Source organism: Arabidopsis thaliana (genome assembly GCF_000001735.4).
Source record: "Arabidopsis thaliana chromosome 1 sequence".
Taxonomy (NCBI): Eukaryota; Viridiplantae; Streptophyta; class Magnoliopsida; order Brassicales; family Brassicaceae; genus Arabidopsis; species Arabidopsis thaliana.
Window position 1 is genome coordinate 14,008,774 of NC_003070.9, and position 18,357 is coordinate 14,027,130.

Sequence of the window (18,357 nt, forward strand, 5' to 3'; positions counted from 1 at the left end):
AATATAAGGATGAAATGGACCAAAATACAGCTTAAGAAGAAAATATTTATTTAGAGACCCGTTCGGTGAGAATATTTATTTAGAGGCTCGTTCGGTGATGAAATGGACCAAAACACACCTTAAGAAGAGAATATTATTTTTATTTTCTTCCTGCAAAACCTCCTTGAGTTCATGTAATTCCTTTTTATCCTAACTTATTTTTGTTTTTCGGAAGTCTTTTGTGTATCTTCTTTATCCTTGTAAATTATATCCCTAAATACTACTATGATTGCTAGTGCACTTACAAATTAATTTAGGATAAAAGATTTATAGTTACTACGCCCTGATGGTCATGCAATATTTTAATCCTCATTAGAACCCTAAGTGTCACATACATACATTACACTTATTTACACTATTTGTCAATCTAATAATACTTGCAAAAATTTTAATTGAGAAAATTATAATACCATGTTACAAAAATAATTTTAATTTATTTATCTACTTAACAGTTTTATTTTATCTAGTTAACATTTTTGAAATACATATTTGCTCTTTTTCTGAACAAAATAAAAAAAAATTAAATATATATATATATATATATATATATCTTTAAACAAAAATAGACACTAAAAAGATCTCAACAACAAATATAAACAATAAGTGTATATATATATATATATATATAATATATCAAAATCAAATATATTGAAGATAATAAATACAAATAGGAAATTTATTAATTTAAAAGATACAAAATATTTAACAAGAAATTTGTTATTTTTTGTTCAAAGAATTCGATATAAAAAATAGATAAAAATAGTATACAATTTTCTTATTAGATTGAAATTGTAAATTGACTTGAAGTATCTTAAATAAAAACATTATTAAAAAGAAAAAGAATAAGAATAATTTGATTTTTAGTTATCACGGGACGGATTTATATGGCGGGATGGATTTGCAAAACTACCCTTTTTCACTACCTTTTTGCAACAATACCCTTTTATGTTGTCCATTTTTAAAAATACATCTTCCCTTGAACAAAATGACCAAATTACCGTCATCTAATAGAAACATGTAATTGGAAATTGAAAATTTCCCGCCAAAAAAAATTTCCGCCAAACTTTTTTCCCGCCAAAAGTTTTTTTAGTAACAAATTTTTTCTCAGCCAAAAAAATGCTTTTAAAAATCATTATAAATTGTTTTGAAATATTTTAGGCAAAAAATATTAATATTTCATTTTGTTAAGTTAAAACAATTTCCAAATAGGGGTAAAATGGTTATTAAAAATTTAAAGAGGGTAGAAATTTCAAATTTGGAAAGCCATCAAAGTACCCCTGATCCCACCACTTCCTCATACTCGTGAGAGAGAATGGTCTGTGTGTTCTTCCTGTAGGGATTTCATAGAACAACAACAGTTGCTCTGGATCATACTGTTGGTGATCGCGACTGTTCATGTCCTCTTCATCATCATCGCTTAGTACAATTGTCTCTACTTGATATGATTGAGTTTGATGTTCATCATCGTGTGCTGTTTTCTGACACACCGGACACTGTTTCTTCGTCAATATCCATGGTTTCACGCTGTTGATATGGAAGTTGTGCCCACAATTCAATTTTCCAACCCCAGCTCTCCTCTGAAACCTATCCTGTAATCAATTGACACTGAGGATATGAACGCATCTCATTTCTGTAATAATCTTTCTTAAAGACTCAATCTGGACTTTTACCTGACAGATGCAGCATATTTTATCGGCAAGAGATTGAAATTCGGAGGGTTTGGTGTTTCGAAAACAACGGTCTATGTTGCTTGCTTTTACACTAGAGTTCTCATAGCCCATACTGTTACACAGCTGTAGAAGTTGCTGTGCAGAGCCAAAAAAACACACTCAATGAAGATGATAAGATAAACTTATAAGGTTTTGTCTTCTCTTGCGATATTGACAAACATACCTCGTATGTCATATGATCAGTATCCATCCTCAATTCCTGGTAGGGATCAATATCCATCCTCAATTCCTGGTAGGGATCAGTATCCATCCTCAATTCCTGGTAGGGATCAGTATCCATCCTCAAACCCTATATCGATACCAAACATACAAAAACTTAAGATCAAACAAGCATAAACCCAATTCAAATCCAGAAATAAGCAAAGAAAAAATCGAATTTTTCCGGAAATAAAAACAAGATTTCTCACGGATAGAATGAAAAGGAGATTACTTTTTCTATGTGCTTGACAAAATAAGAAGCTAAGAAATTAGGTAGTTTAAGAATCAACGAAGAAGAAGTGAACAAGCCAGTGAAATCTTGTTCCCTTATATCGATATCCAACCTTTAGAAACTCAGAATCAAACAAGCATAAACCAAGTCAAACCCAGAAATATACAAAAACCCTATTCGATTCGAATAAACCCTTATTAGAAAACGAAAACTAAATCGATATGAAACCCTAATCTATTCGGAAAAAACGGAACAAAAGCTAGCAAACGAAACCCTATATCGCACCTTTGGTCACCTCCGGAGCCATTTTTCGTTTTGTGGCTTGATTACATCGGTTTTCGCGCTAAGAAACACGGTAAAACCATCGATTTGACTTCTTTGATTGACATATCGAAAATATTAAATGGAAAGTAATTATTACAATTGACATGCATGTCAAATAAAAGATAAATGTATAGGGGTTAGTTTTCGAAAAGCATATCATTTAATAATTAAATCAATGTTCCTTTTTTTTCGAGATGTAGTTACAACTTCCAAAAAGGAATACGAACGTGAACTAGTTAATGATTGGGAGCTAATTGAGAAAAAATAGGAACTAAAAATTAATCACTAACAAACTTCATTTTAATTATGCAAAAAGAAAATTTAAAGTGTCCATGATTTATTTTCCTAGAAAAGGCATAGCTTAATACAAAAAAACTAGATTTTAACCCGCGATACATGCGAGACTAATTTGTTCTTTTAAGAATAAAAAAATAATTTGTTTAATCAATTAAAATATACATATGATTTAATGTTTTATATTTTCTGAATATACAAAGTTTATATTTGTATATTATTTAATATACAATTACTATGTTTGATTTTTACTATTTAAAATATAGGAGCAATAACGTACAGTTTTTTAAGTTAATATCTAAATTATAACTAAATAATTTAAATTTAAATTATATTTATTTTATTAATTAAGATAATATAATTGTATTTTGATTGTTATATTTAGGATTTCACCGGTGGTATACCGTCTCGTATTACTATCGACCCAAATCCGTCCTACCATCTAATCCCGTTCAGTGAAACTAAACATATCTAACAGATTTCACCCGTGGTATACCGTCTCGTATAACTGTCGATCCATCATATTATTATCGACCCAAACCCGTCCTACAATCTAATCCCGTTCATTGAAACTAAGCATATCTAATGGATTTCACTTGTGGTATATCGTCTTGTATTACTGTCGACCCACACCCGTCATACCATCTAACCCTGTTCAGTGAAATTAAACATTTTGTTTTTGTTATTTTTGTTTTAATAATATTTTAATTGAAAAGATATACGTATAGTTCAAATTAATTTAAATTTTTTCTTTCAAATGGTTATTTAATTATTATAAAATCCATACATTATAATATTCTAAATCTATCCCACCATCTAATCCAGTTCGGTAAAATTAAACTTTTTTTTTGTTCTAATAATATTTTTATTAAAAGATTTCTAATTCAAATCAATTTAAAATTTTTCTTTTGAAATGGTTATTTAATTTTATAGATTTCATATATCATATATATTCTAAACTTTTTTCGTTAAATATTCTAAACATTTTATAAATTTTAAATAACTATAATATTTATCTTTAATAAAGTATAATATTAATAAAGTCCTAAGATTTCTCCTTTTTAAAAGTAATTAGAATTGATTGAGATATATTAGATAAGGAAATACTAATAATTAGGAATATTAATTAATTGATAATAATTAATGCTAATGGCATTTCTTGTAAATAAGTTTTAACTTGAGGAATTATTTGCTAAAACGGCTACAAAAATGTATATGTAGACTAGATTTTAACCCGCGGTACACCGCGAAGACAATTTATATATTAAATTAGTATATATAAAAGTTTGCAAATTATATCTATCTATAAAATATTTTTATTTTATAGTTTACAATTATTATTAAATAACGTCCTGCCAAACCCGTCCCGCCAAACCCGTCCCTTAAAAAAACCCGCGGTACACACGCTAATTTAAATATATAATTAAAATAAATATTTTACGGGATTGCAATTGTATTTTGGTTTGTCAAACAAATATTTGTTTTAAATAGTTACAGAAATCTAGTTCAAATTTTGGAGAAATAAGTTTTATTGGATAGATAAAGAATGTATTTAGGTGCGTTTTGCTTATTTTAAGGAATTGCAATTGTATTTTCGTTTGTCAAATATATTTTGTTTTAAATAGTTGCCGAAATCTAGTTCAAATTTTGGAGAAATCTGCGTGACGTATGAGATTGAAATATATTTGGAATGTTTTTCGTTTGTTAATAATTTTATTGCCAAAAAAAAACAAGAATTAAAAGCCAGTGGCAGCCATTGTAAATAAGTCTCAACTCCGGGATTTATTTTATAAAATGACTGCAAAAATGTATATGTAGACTAGATTTTAAAGTTAGTATATATAAAATTTTGCAAATTGTATCTATCTATAAAATATTTTTATTTTATACTTTATATTTGTTATTAAGTAACGTCCTGCTAAACCCGTCCCGCCAAACTCGTCCTGTAAATAAACCATTATTTTATTAATGTGAATCTTATTTATAATATGTTTATGAATCATTGTCTAAATATTTTAGTTCATGTGGGACGTATAACTCACACATTTTTTGCCAATTGGTTAATATATGTTTATTTTTAAAATTTCGAGTCACAAAATATGACGGAAAGAATTAAGATTTTTTTAAACTTTATATATTATATAATAATGTTAAAAAATTATGATATATTAAACTTTTTATAAGTTTAAATATTAATAATGTTTTATAAAGTCTAGATATATAAATAATAATATTTATTTTTTTATATTTTGAGCCTTTTAAGTAATGACATAATAATTCTAAAAGCAAGGATTTAGAAGATTTAATATTTTCATTCCTAAATAATTAATGTCAGTGTCATGACATTGTAAATAAGTTCAAATACATGATTTATTTATTTAAACAAAAAACGTTTAGTAAGAATAATATTTGTTTTAACAAAAAATTTTGTTTTAAAATATTGTTGACAAATATGTTTATGCTAATTTTAAGGGATTGATTTGAAGTTTGTTTGGATTAAATTTGATTGATAATGTGGTTAACAATTTAAAGTAAAATTAATTATTTTGGAGAAAGATTTAATGCTAATGACATTGAGTTGTAAATAAGTCCAAATCCAGGATTTATTTGTTAAAATGGCTTCAAAAATGTATATATAGATACCTGCAAAATCTCCATCGCTCCTGTTAACAGTTTCTTCTCTTGGTGGGATTTTATTTAAATCAAACAAAAATTCATCTCCATCATCACTATAAACAGTTTCTTCTGGAATTTCATTTAAATCAAAAAAAATTCATTCTCTTCACTTAGAAGTGACATACTCAAATAAGAATTTGGAATTGTGAAGAAAATTAGAAATCATTTTTTTTAAAAACTCACATAAACATGTATGATTCAAGAAAGTTTTAGTTTGGCTCCGATGTAAAAATTTTGAAATTGTTTGTTTAAAATTACTTCTGTTATGGTTGCACACAAAAAAAAATTTAATTATGTAAAAAGTTGCTCCATTTTTTCAAGTAATTTGGGTTGTTTGAGAGTTTAATTATTACTCTTTAATTGTTTTAATTGCTTTAATTACTTTACTTGATTGTTTTTATTAAATAATAGTTTTGTTAATTACTGTGCTAAGCCTCAAAACATCCCATATTGAAACGGAGGGAGTAGTAATTTATATATCCATATATTGACTTGGCAACTGCTTTAAGGAGAACTCTATGGATGTTTAATGACTCGTTTGTTGCCTTACAAAGGTGGAGATTTTTTGGGACCGGATTTTCTCACTTTTATTGATCTATGCGTCCAAGTCCGAGGTATACCTCTACCTTATCTTTCTGAATTAACTGTGAGCTTCATAGCTGGAACGTTGGGGCCTATTCTTGAGATGGAATTTAATCAAGATACTTCAACTTATGTTGCCTTTATCCGTGTTAAGATCAGACTTGTATTCATAGACCGTCTTCGGTTTTTTCGGAGAGTTCGTTTTGAATCTAGAGAAGGTTCTAAGATTGAGTTTGAATATGAGAAGCTTTGAAGGATATGTACTAAGTGTTGTCTTATCACTCATCAAGTCAACAACTGTCCTTTTTAAATGCACCTGTGATTCATGATGATGAGGCAGAGGTACTTGATGTACCTGTTTAGGAGGAAGCTGCTGCTTCTAATACTATCACTGATCAAACTCATATGACTAGCTCAAACAGTTCAGACATATCCCCGGCATCACCAATATCACAGCCTCCTCTTCCGGCATCTTTACCTTCTCATGACTCTTACTTTGATGCGGGAATTCAGGCTTCCAGACTTGTTAATCCAAGAGCTATATCTCAGCATCACTTTTCTAGCTCTTATTCTGACTTTAAGGGCAAAGAAAAAGCAAAAATTAAGATTGGTGAATGCTCAAAACGTAAAAAGGATAAGCAAGTTGATTCTGGTACATAGCGCTACATTAGGCCATATCGCAAGGATCAGGGGATTAGGTTTTATCCGGTGTTAGGCCAACCCCCATAGATCTCTCTCAGTTTAAACAAGAACTCAAAGTTTAATTTACCTTAGGCTCTTGAGATAGTTTCTTTTTGGGGTAAGTAACGCTTTTAGTTTATTAGGAATAACTGCTCCTTTTAGAGATCTTCTTTGTGGCTGAGTGGAATTCTTTTTGGTGCCACAATGAAGTTTAGCATTAGAGCGTTAAAACTCAGTGGTAGAGCTTCACTGTTTGCTTATGCTCACTGAATGTTTTGGATACTTTTACTTCTAAGACGACTAAAAGATGGTGAATAAGATGCAATCATAATACATGCAAATGTTGGATGCGATATGATCAATTGCAAGCTTGAAGCTTCAATATCTAATCTTATTGAGTTTTATTATGCTTTTGCTTTTACAAAGTTACCATTTTCGTGTTTCATCTTAGTATTGAAAAGTGTTGTTTCTTTACTCTTTGTTGTTAGGTTGTACATATTGCTGTAATCTGTAACTTACTCTTGCCTTTCCACCTTGGTTTCTCCAAGTTTTGGATGTTGCAGTTGGGTTGTAATATATACTAAATACTTTGGAAAAAAAATAAAAAATTACGATCGTAGCGAACATCAATAATATTAAGGGCTTCTCGCATGGTGGGACATTTGATCATTCTTTTTTTTATCATCCTTTTTTTGATCATCTTACATGTGGAAGGAAAAAGTAGTCGCATAAAAAAAAGTGGGCATAAAGTTAAGTATCTACGAAGTTAAGTATATCCATAATTGGGAATCCATATAATATAAACTAGTCCACGTGGATTATGGTGAAGGTTACTTGTGCGACAATGGGTGGAACTCATTCTATCATAGCAAGACTCTCTTTTCCTACTTCACTCAGAGCAGCAATTGAAGCACTTATATTCTTGCACACTGAATGAACCAATGTGTCAACATTTTCTGCTAAGGACAAGTCTTGAATCTTAATCTCCTTGTTAAGATAGAAGAGGTATAACATTAGCGTATGAGTAACATCCATTATAAGAAACTTAAAGTAATAGTAAAATCCTTTAGGGAGAAAAACCTCGGATACATCAATAGAAGATGGTTTTGTTGCGGTATCGTAAACAGCAGGAGGTTGAGGAGAAGGCATATGCTATAGTAATTTGAAAATGTAGTTAGGTATATAATAGTTAAATATTTTTGGCTAGTAACAGATATTCAAAAAATCTACCTCGTCTCTAGTTTTCGACTCAGTGTCATAGATGGGTTGATGAGAGGTAGGGACCTCTGTGCTATTAGCAGATATAAACTTGGGTATAAACATTGATGGAGTTTCATTCTGAAAAAAGTAAAATATGAGAATATATAATCAATGTTTTGGAAACAATATGTGAAAGAACTTAATTAACAATTACCAGATAGTTTTGTGGGGAATCAACTGAATCCTTGTTGGTCTCCCTGGATATCTCATCATGTGTGGTATAGAGAAGTTAAAATAAATTATTGACTAATATCTACCAATCTATAAAATTAACATAGATCAAGTGCGGCAGACCTTATGTGTTTTTAACTCACGCCATGACAGATCATCAACAATCTTATCAGAATCTCCTGAAACTGCAAAGTCTCCATCATGCACTGAATCAGATAAAACATTGTCTCCCTCGTGCAATGAAGTTAATGGTTCTGAAGGGGGAGTTGTGATGTTTGGAGAATATACAACAGGGTTGACAGGAGATTCAGACGATGTGTGGTGGTTAAGTGCTAGGCGTACTTTCTTAAATGGAGGACTAGTTGACTGTCTGGACCTGGAGATCTTGTGGTAACGAAATTTGGGCAATTTGACAGATTTCAAGGCCTTGATCTTTTTCAGAAGATTTAGATTCTGAGATCTTAACTTCTTAACACTCTCCGCAAATTCATGTTTTACAGAAGACAACAGCGAATTCACCCACAATTTTATATCTTCTGCTTCATCATCATTATCTTCTGCTTCATCATCATCAAACAATTCAAACTTACCCTTCCTGCCTCGCGTGGAAGTACTCACTTTAGTTGAGGGAAGAAGTTAATGTTGCATTCTTATCTTTCCCTATCAACACATCCTAGTAATCCTTCATCCCATTGACACGTTTAGGGAAGAAGTCAAGATCATACTCCTTTTTGGTGAAATTATGACATTTACTAATCTGTTCAATCAAATAAAGAACCGTCTTGTCTCTCAATTCAAACTTACGCTAATGTTGCATTCTTATCTTTCCCTATCAACGCATCCTAGTAATCCTTCATCCCAATGACACGTTTAGGGAAGAAGTCTGGATCATACTCCTTTGGAAATTCACCACACGGCAAACCAGTTAGATAACCAAACTCAACTAAAGAGAATCTCAATGGCTGTCCACCAAAAATCATCTTCAGTTCGTATTTCTGTTTTGTAACCAATTGTCTACATAACAACGCATGAACTAGTTTGCAAGAGATTGAACATTCGCTAACCCTTAAACTAAACAGAGAACCAAAACAAGAGTCTAAGATAGTTTCCACTTCCTTGGTACCTTTCAAAACGTCACATATTACAGTAAGAATGTCGGGTCTCGAGTAGATATTGAGACGAGCATCAGGGTAACGGTCTGTTGCGAAAAGCCTTGGAGGGAGACGAGTATCGTTGTCAATTATATCATCTTCGACCGCGCCTGCAATCAAAGGGACAATTTGTGAAGAGATTATTACTTAATAGGTAAGGAAATTTTAGAACAAAAATGGATAAAACAAGAAGATAACTGTTTTTGGTAATAGAACAAAAAAAACAGAAAACGATTACCTGTCATTGATTACTGACCGGTGGGAAAAGTAAAAATGAGGGATTTTAATGTCGCCCGTTTGTTATAAGTTCACGGAGGGAAATGATCGGAATTTAGATGGGCACTTTTTGGATAACTAGGAAGACGAATATGATTTACGGGAGAAGAATTACGGATTGAGAACGGATACGGAGGTTTATTTCAACACAGTCGCCAGGATAATTTCACTTTTAGGTCAAAGTGACGAATAATTGGTCGTGTCGTTTTACTTTAGGAAAACTGCAAAAAATAATATTTTATTCCCAAACCATATGAAACTAACTATGATTAACTAACTTTTGAGGAATTTATGATAAAAAAAACTTTAAAAAATACATACTCCTCCTAAAATGCTCTATTACCAAATTAAGTTTTTAAAAAGTGTTTTCTTGCCTAATATTTCCTAATATTAATAACGTTCGTATTTTGTATAAATAAAAACAGGAAAAACGTCATTAAAATCATTATTTCGCCAAAAGTGGTGAAACAAATCATCAACTTTACTTATGGTGAATAAAATCATCAATTTTAGTTGACTTTTCAATTAAATCACTAATTTTTGTTGACTTTACCAAATAAAATATATTGTATAGTCAATTAACAGATCAATTTAACGGTACAAAGTCAACATCAACATCTTCCGTCAAACAGTAAACGACATCGTTTTCGTATTAAAAACAAAAATACAAAAATCATCCTACTATCGGATTCGAACCATGCACCTGTGGGAAAGAGCTAAAAACTCTAAACCAACCGAACTAAAGTATGTTACTGTCCATATCACGCAAACAAAAATATATAAGCGTTTCTACTAATATCAAAACCAGAAAAAAATGATGAAAGAATTAAGCCAGAAATTGCAGGTCTTCTTCGTCACTAATCGAAGGTTATATATGATGACAAAGAAGATGACAAGCCCTTAATAGTGTATACAAGGAGGAAGAGGCGTGAAGCACGTGCGAATGAAGATGGTGCTGAGGAGCACGTGCGCTGAAGAAGACGTCACACGTGTGAAGTGTATATATCGAGACTTAGCTTTCTTTAGAAGATTTATGCATTTTGTTTGTAACTGCCTGTGACGTATGTGTCTGGGTTTGTGAGAGTAATGATCTAGATTTGTGTTCTAGAGCTCTTTGTATCAAACAAATTGTATTGACTCTTTCAGATAATAAGATTTACAGTTTTCTTGTTATCAAATGGTGCGTTCGTGATCTCGGATTGAATCTAACGCTGAAGTTTGGGAATTTTTGTTCGATCGAAGAAGACGATAGTAGTTGCAATGGTGATGGAATCAAGTTTATCTCCGGTTTGTGAAATTTCTCAGGCGGAGGAGCACGCGGCTTCGTTGGCGGATGTGTACGATCAGATTGGGGATTTGGGAGGTAAAATCAGAAGTTCTGATGCAAGATTATCAACCCTAGATTCCAAGATTGGGTCGTTGGATGACAAAATGGGTTCGCAAGATCTAAAATTCGGAGCGATTGAGAGGAAGTTGGAGCTCTTACTCAATTCGATGCCAGGTATTGCAACGGTGCAAGAAGTGGGTGGTACAAGTCAAACTCTTCCTCCAAGATCGCAAGATCATAGGAACCAGGTACGTGTTTCTCAACTGGAACCTTGTCGTGGTGTGATTAGACCTAGAATTCGCGAGAATCTACTTAAGAATGTAGAAATGCCAATGTTTGATGGATCTGGGATATATGGGTGGATTGCGAGAGTCGAGAGGTTTTTTCGTTCAGGAGGTTACAATGAGGCTGAACAATTAGCCTTGGTATCAGTTAGCGTCAGTGGCGAGGCTTTGAGTTGGTACAATTGGGCTATCAGTCGTGGGGATTTTGTGAGTTGGTTGAAGTTGAAATCAGGATTGATGTTAAGGTTCGGGAATTTGAAGCTGAGAGGGCCTAGTCAGAGTTTGTTTTGCATCAAACAGACTGGTTCAGTGGCTGAATATGTGCAGAGGTTTGAGGATCTGTCATCACAGGTTGGAGGCTTAGATGATCAGAAATTGGAAGGTATATTCTTGAATGGCCTGACAGGTGAAATGCAGGAACTGGTACACATGCATAAACCACAGAATCTGCCTGAAATGGTGGCTGTGGCACGTTCTATGGAGACGAGTGTGATGAGAAGAGTGGTGCAAAAGGAATTGCAGTTGGTAAGTAAAGAGAATAAAGATCCACATTGGTCTGAGTACAAGAGTTCTTATACACCAGCTACAAACAACTGGAAGATGAAGTCTGTAATGACTGAGTCAAATCATGGTAGTGACAAACCAATTGGAAGAAATGATCAGAGACTAGACGGCATCCAGTGCAGAATTGGATGAGAAGAGAAGGAAAGGGATTTGTTTTAGATGTGATGGACCTTGGTCCAAAGAACACAAGTGTCCCAATAAGGAGCTGCGGGTACTAACAGTGATTAATGGATTTGAAATGGAAGTTTTAGAGAGTAATAGCGTGGAAGAAGAATTCCATGATTCAGTTGCTCAATTTGCAGAATTATCGTTTTCATCATACATGGGTTTGCCATCTTATACAACAATTAAGATGAAAGGATCTATTTGTAAAGGAGAGGTTGTTGTCATGTTGGACAGTGGTGCCACACACAATTTTATTTCCCTAACTTTCATATAAGATTGGGTACAGGAATCACTGTTCAAGGTTTAGGCTTGTGTGATAAAGTGACGATGACTCTACCAGTTGGTTGTGGGCAGGAATTGGAGTTGACAACACATTTTATCACCTTGGATCTTGGTCCAGTTGATGTGATATTGGGAATTGCATGGCTGAGAACCTTAGGAGATTGTAAGGTCAATTGGGAGAGGCATGAGTTGTCCTTTTTGTATCATGGGAGGACAGTGACTTTAAGAGGTGATCCGGAGTTGGATACCTTTAAAATGTCTCTTAAGTCTTTCTCTACAAAATTCAGGCTGCAGAACAAAGAGCTGGAAGTCAGCTTGAACAGCCATCAGGTGTTACCACAAAATCCTTCAATGTTCACAAGTGGAACTGAAAAAATCCTGCAACAGTTTGAGAATGTGTTCTCAGAACCTAAAAGGATTACCACCTATCAAAGGTAATGAGCATGCTATTTCCCTTTTACCTGGGACTCGAGCTATAAGTGTGAGGCCTTACAGATATCCACACGCTCATAAAGAAGCTATGGAAGGTTTAGTTTCAGAAATGCTTGATAACGGTATTATCCGAGCAAGCAAAAGTCCTTTTTCTAGTCCCGTGTTATTGGTTAAGAAGAAAGATCAGAGTTGGAGGTTTTGTGTGGATTACAGGGCTTTAAACAGAGCCACAATACCAAATAAGTTTCCAATTCCCATGATAGATCAGCTTTTGGATGAATTGCATGGAGCCATCATTTTCTCTAAATTGGATTTAAGAGCAGGCTACCATCAGATTCGAATGAAAGTTGAAGACATTGAAAAGACGACTTTTAGGACACATGATGGACACTTCGAATTTTTAGTAATGCCATTTGGATTGTCAAATGCTCCTGCCACATTTCAGTCATCAATGAATGACATGTTGCGACCATTTCTCCGAAAATTCGTGTTGGTGTTTTTTGATGATATACTCATCTATAGTCGCAATGAGCAAGAACATGAGGAACATTTGGCAATGGTGTTGAAGGTTTTGGAGGAGCACCAGTTCTATGCTAACAGAAAGAAGTGTTCATTTGGTCAAGCCAAGATCGATTATTTAGGCCATATCATATCACACAAGGCGTTTCAACAGATCCTACTAAGACAGTAGCTATGACTAAGTGGGTGACGCCTCAGTCTGTGAAAGAACTACGAGGATTTTTGGGATTAACAGGCTATTACAGAAGGTTTTTAAAAGGGTATGGAACTCTAGCCAGACCTTTAACTGAGTTGTTAAAGAAAGACAGCTTTGTGTGGAGTGAGTCAGCCCAAGAAGCTTTTGATGCATTGAAGAGAGCTATGTCTACTGCACCAGTTTTAGCACTACCCGACTTTGGTAAAGTGTTCGTTGTAGAGGCTGATGCATCAGGAATGGTCTGGGGGCAGTTTTAATGCAAGACAATAGACCAATTGCTTGTTTTAGCCATGGTCTCACATCTAAAGAGCAGCTTAAACCAGTTTATGAGAGGGAGTTAATGGCGATTGTGTTATCAATTCAAAAGTGGAAACACTATCTGATGGGTCGCCGATTTGTGTTACACACGGATCAGAAGAGTTTAAAGTTTTTGCAGGAACAAAGAGAGGTGTCAATGGATTATCAGAAATGGCTCACTAAGCTTTTGCACTATGAATTTGACATTCTATACAAACTTGGGGTTGATAACAAGGCGGCTGATGGGTTATCTAGAATGGTACAACCAACTGGGTCATTCTCGTCAATGTTGTTAATGGCGTTTACAGTGCCCACAGTTCTCCAGTTGCATGATCTCTATGAAGAAATAGATTCTAATGCTCATCTGCAACACTTGGTTAAAGAATGTCTATCAGCTAAACAAGGGACTAGTGCCTATACTGTGAAAGAAGGCAGATTATGGAAGAAACAGAGATTGATCATTCCTAAAGACTCAAAGTTCTTACCACTCATACTTGCTGAATATCATAGTGGCCTGTTGGGTGGTCATTCGGGTGTGTTGAAGACAATGAAACGTATTCAACAATCATTTCATTGGGAAGGTATGATGAAGGATATTCAGAAATTTGTTGCTAAGTGTGAAATGTGTCAACGACAGAAATACTCCACCTTATCTCCGGCTGGGTTGTTACAACCTTTACCAATTCCAACGCAGGTTTGGGAAGACATTTCCTTGGACTTTGTTGAAGGGCTGCCTGGTTCTCACGGAAAAAAATGTCATTTTGGTGGTGGTAGACAGATTAAGCAAATATGGTCATTTCATTGGTCTCAAACATCCTTTCAATGCAGTTGATGTGGCTAGAATTTTTATTCACGAGGTAGTGAAGCTGCACGGGTTCCCTGCATCGATAGTTTCTGATAGGGATAACACGTTTTTGAGTTCCTTTTGGAAAGACTGCTTCAAACTATCAGGCACTAAGTTGAAATACAGCACTGCTTTCCATCCGCAAACAGATGGCCAGACAGAGGTGTTGAATCGCACATTGGAGACTTATTTGCGATGCTTTGCTTCAGCTCATCCTAAGACTTGGTTCCAATACTTACCTAGGGCTGAATTGTGGTATAACTCTTCTTTTCATACAACTATCAAAACAACACCTTTTAAGGTCTTGTATGGCAGAGATCCTCCACCAATTATGCGTTTTGAAGCTAATTCTACTAAGAATTGTGAGTTAGAAGGGTTACTCAAGCAGAGGGATTTGATGTTGGCCGATATTAAAGAGCATTTGGTGAATGCACAGCAGTTAATGAAAAATAACGATGATAAACATAGAAGAGAAGTTGAGTTTGATACACGGAATAGGGTGTTCTTGAAGCTAAGACCATATCGTCAAAATTCTGTGACAAAGAGAGTGTGTCAGAAGTTGGCAGCGAAGTATTTTGGTCCGTTTGAGATCATGGAACGCATTGGGAAAGTTGCTTATAGGCTGAAACTTCCAGAGGGTTCTAAAATACACCTTGTTTTTCATGTGTCTCAGTTGAAACAGGTTTTGGGTGACCACCATCAAGTCATTCCATTACCGGAAGTGTTGACTGCAGATAATGAGTTTGTGGTTGTGCCTGAAGCTGTGCTGGAGACTCGTTACAATGAGGATGGACTCTTAGAAGCGTTGGTACATTGGCAAGGTCTTCCGGTTCATGAGGATACATGGGAGATAGCCAAGGACTTGAAGAAACAGTTTCCAGGTTTAGCGCTTCAGGACAAGCTGCATGTTGAAGGGGGGGGGGGGGAGGGGGTATTGATAAGCCCTTAATAGTGTATACAAGGAGGAAGAGGCGTGAAGCACGTGCGAATGAAGATGGTGCTGAGGAGCACGTGCGCTGAAGAAGAAGTCACACGTGTGAAGTGTATATATTGAGACTTAGCTTTCTTTAGAAGATTTATGCATTTTGTTTGTAACTGCCTGTGACGTATGTGTCTGGGTTTGTGAGAGTAATGATCTAGATTTGTGTTTTAGAGCTCTCTGTATCGAACAAATTGTATTGACTCTTTCAGATAATAAGTTTTACAGTTTTCTTGTTATCAGAAGACCTGCAATTTCTAGATTAATTTTCATCAATTTTTTCTCCTTTTAATATTATTATAAAATATTATATATCTTTATTTGCGTGATATGGAGAATATGATAGATTAGCTATGTGTTCTGGTGAATCGATTCTGAGATTAGCTACCAGAACAAATAGTAAAACAACATCGTTTGCAAAGTGTTTTTTCAAATCACGCAAATAAAGTTACATAGCCACAGATGCAGGGTCCGATTCTGGTAGCTATATGTTTTTTGTATTATTTATTTTAATACAAAAACGATGTTGTTTTACTATTTGACAGAAAATGTTATTGTTGACTTTATACGTTAAATTGATCTGTTAGTTGATTATCTAATATCTTTTATTTGGCAAAATCGAAAAAAATTAATAATTTACTTTGATGATTTTATCATTACAGGTAAAGTTGATGCTTTGTTTCGACACTTTTGGCATAATAATTTTAATGACATTTTTTCGGTATAAAAACTATAATAATTTAACAATATCAACAATAAAGTTTTTATTTATCTATCTATCCAATTGGAGACGAATCATATCGAGCGATGGATTTGGCAGAACTGTGGGCGATTTTCGGACCCGGATTCTCCGGCGCCGTTTTCGGAACCGGGTGGTGGTTTTGGGTCGACGCCGTCGTTTGCAGTTCCATCCAAGTTCCCTTCGTCCATTACCTTCCCGGTAAATATATCTAACTCTCGATAATTTATCAATTAGGGTTTCCGAATTTTGAGCGATTTTGGTCCGTTGGATTTGGGGATTTCGCAGGCATATTCGCTTCTCTCGGAGCTTTGATGTTCAATTGCGTCAGAAAAGAAGACATTGATTACTCTCCTTACGACGAAGGCGAGTGGAGGTTAGTTTTTCAAATTGATCTGAGTCAACATAAGAGCTTGGTTACTTCTTGTTTAAATCTGTAATTCTGTGGAAAGTAGAAGGTAGTTGAGATAAGTGTACAAATTTTAGCTGATTTTTGTGACTGATCCATTTAGTTTGAAGTATTTGAGTGATCATTGCTTCTATAAGTGTTGAAGTATTCATGATTTGTGTTTTATGGATTTGGATTGAAGCTTATTTATAGCGTATGTCGTTGAATTTGTTTCATTCGCTCTGCTTCTGATTCTGTTTTTGATCAAGATAAGAGTTAAGAGCTTGGTTACTTCGTGTTTCTAATCTGTATTTTTTGTGTAAACTAGAAGATACTTGAGAGATCTTGTGTGTTTCATTTATGTGAAATCAAGTTTTCGCTGAGATTTGCGGTTAGTTTAAACTGTTTCTGATTTGTGTATTTATGTATTTGGATTCTTGGCTACAGATTGAAGCTATGGCTTTTTCATAGCGTATGTCGTAGCGTTTGTTTCCCTAGCTGTTTATGTTGGCTTGCTGATACAGTTATTTAATCAAGGATAAGATTTAAGAGCTTGGTTACTAAGTGTTTCTAATCTGTATTTCTGTGTAAACTAGAAGATACTTGAGAAATCTTGTGTGTTTATAACCCTCATTATCTGAAATCAAGTTTTCGCTGACATTTGCGGTTAGTTTCAACTGTTTCTGATTTGTGTTTTTATGTATTTGGATTCTTGGCTACAGATTGAAGCTGTGGCTTTTCATAGCGTATGTCGTAGCATTTGTTTCCTTAGCTGCTTCTGTTGGCTTGCTGATTCAAGATTCGGTTGTGAAGACTGGGCCTTCAACTTGGACTGGTGTGGCTGGTGTCTTTCAATGTGTATTTGTATTGATAAGGTAAAGCTATTCTATGCACTCTTCTGGTTGTGCATTTCTTGAAACACTAAACACTGCTTTTTAGATTGGGAAATTGAACACAAATACTCCTACAAAATTACCCAAACTTGTACAAATAGATTTAGTGATTCTTACAATTTTAGTCATAGTCCTTTGGATTCTAACACTTCCATTCTTAACTAATGTGGCTGTCTTCTTTTCGCATCTGGACTAAAACTTTTCGTTAGAATCATCTTTCATAATCACAATAGATTTTGTACTGGTAACAGTAACTTCCAAACCTAGCAAATGTGATTTGAATTGCAATCAGTGAAGCATCCTAACCTTTTTGTTTTCGTATACTGCATATCATCTTATACTAATCTATTTGTATATATCTCTGGTGTCTGGTCACTGACCACAATTTTTTTGACAGTGGGCTAATGTATTGGACATCGCACTCAGAGTAGCGCACAGGCACATACTTCATCTCCGACTCAGATTCATACTGTGACAACTTACAAGTTCCTCTCGTTTCTCTACTATGTAAATTCCTGTGTCTTGTCTTGTCACCTTGGCATTGTGTGCGAGATTCCTCTGTTGCATCAGTGTGTGTTTCTGTTAAAACTTTGTGTGAATGTTATTGAAAATACTCCAAATCAATCAGTTGTCCAAAGAGAACGCAAATAGGCAAACCTTTTAAATTACCTAGAAAAGAAAACTCAAAATCATGTGATCAGCAAGACGAGGTACATGCTCAATGAGATAAGTTCGCAGGCCGGCATGCTAACACGTTGGGCTTAGTGGGTAGACTTGGACACATTATTTCTGCCGGCAGTCTTAGCAGACCAGCCTGTCGCAGTCTTACAAATA

At 34.4% G+C, this 18,357-nt stretch overlaps 4 protein-coding genes and 1 pseudogene across 6 annotated transcripts; 3 read left to right on the forward strand and 2 right to left on the reverse strand.

Annotated features, from left to right (window-relative positions):
- Positions 1 to 899: 899 nt before the first annotated feature.
- Positions 900 to 2,049, reverse strand: AT1G36950 (RING/U-box superfamily protein; the record flags this gene model as incomplete). Its single annotated transcript, NM_103351.1, has 4 exons — positions 900 to 1,014; positions 1,315 to 1,628; positions 1,710 to 1,844; positions 1,933 to 2,049. 4 exons carry the CDS (start codon positions 2,047 to 2,049, stop codon positions 900 to 902), a joined length of 681 nt encoding a protein of 226 aa, NP_174888.1.
- Positions 2,050 to 6,022: 3,973 nt separating this feature from the next.
- AT1G36960 (uncharacterized protein) lies at positions 6,023 to 6,735 on the forward strand (the record flags this gene model as incomplete). The annotated part of the gene is made up of 2 exons (NM_148516.1): positions 6,023 to 6,271; positions 6,439 to 6,735. 2 exons carry the CDS (start codon positions 6,023 to 6,025, stop codon positions 6,733 to 6,735), a joined length of 546 nt encoding a protein of 181 aa, NP_683357.1.
- Positions 6,736 to 7,611: 876 nt separating this feature from the next.
- On the reverse strand, positions 7,612 to 9,583 carry AT1G36970 (transmembrane protein, putative (DUF1985); the record flags this gene model as incomplete). The annotated part of the gene is made up of 6 exons (NM_103352.1): positions 7,612 to 7,908; positions 7,987 to 8,094; positions 8,171 to 8,209; positions 8,311 to 8,786; positions 9,056 to 9,448; positions 9,577 to 9,583. The coding sequence occupies 6 exons, from the start codon at positions 9,581 to 9,583 to the stop codon at positions 7,612 to 7,614; spliced, it is 1,320 nt and encodes a 439-aa protein (NP_174889.1).
- A 1,584-nt stretch (positions 9,584 to 11,167) lies between these two features.
- AT1G36975 lies at positions 11,168 to 15,558 on the forward strand (annotated as a pseudogene; the record flags this gene model as incomplete). Its single annotated transcript has 1 exon — positions 11,168 to 15,558.
- Positions 15,559 to 15,860: 302 nt separating this feature from the next.
- On the forward strand, positions 15,861 to 18,267 carry AT1G36980 (transmembrane 50A-like protein). 2 transcript variants are annotated; one of them, NM_001333186.1, is made up of 5 exons: positions 15,861 to 15,983; positions 16,166 to 16,443; positions 16,531 to 16,618; positions 17,353 to 17,505; positions 17,921 to 18,178. In NM_001333186.1, exons 2-5 carry the CDS (start codon positions 16,311 to 16,313, stop codon positions 17,952 to 17,954), a joined length of 408 nt encoding a protein of 135 aa, NP_001319157.1. In that variant the 5' UTR covers positions 15,861 to 15,983; positions 16,166 to 16,310; the 3' UTR covers positions 17,955 to 18,178. The 2 variants fall into 2 exon arrangements, with proteins under 2 accessions (NP_001319157.1, NP_564477.1); NM_103353.4 differs by lacking the exon at positions 15,861 to 15,983 and having other exon boundaries at positions 16,205 to 16,443; positions 17,921 to 18,267.
- Positions 18,268 to 18,357: the final 90 nt, after the last annotated feature.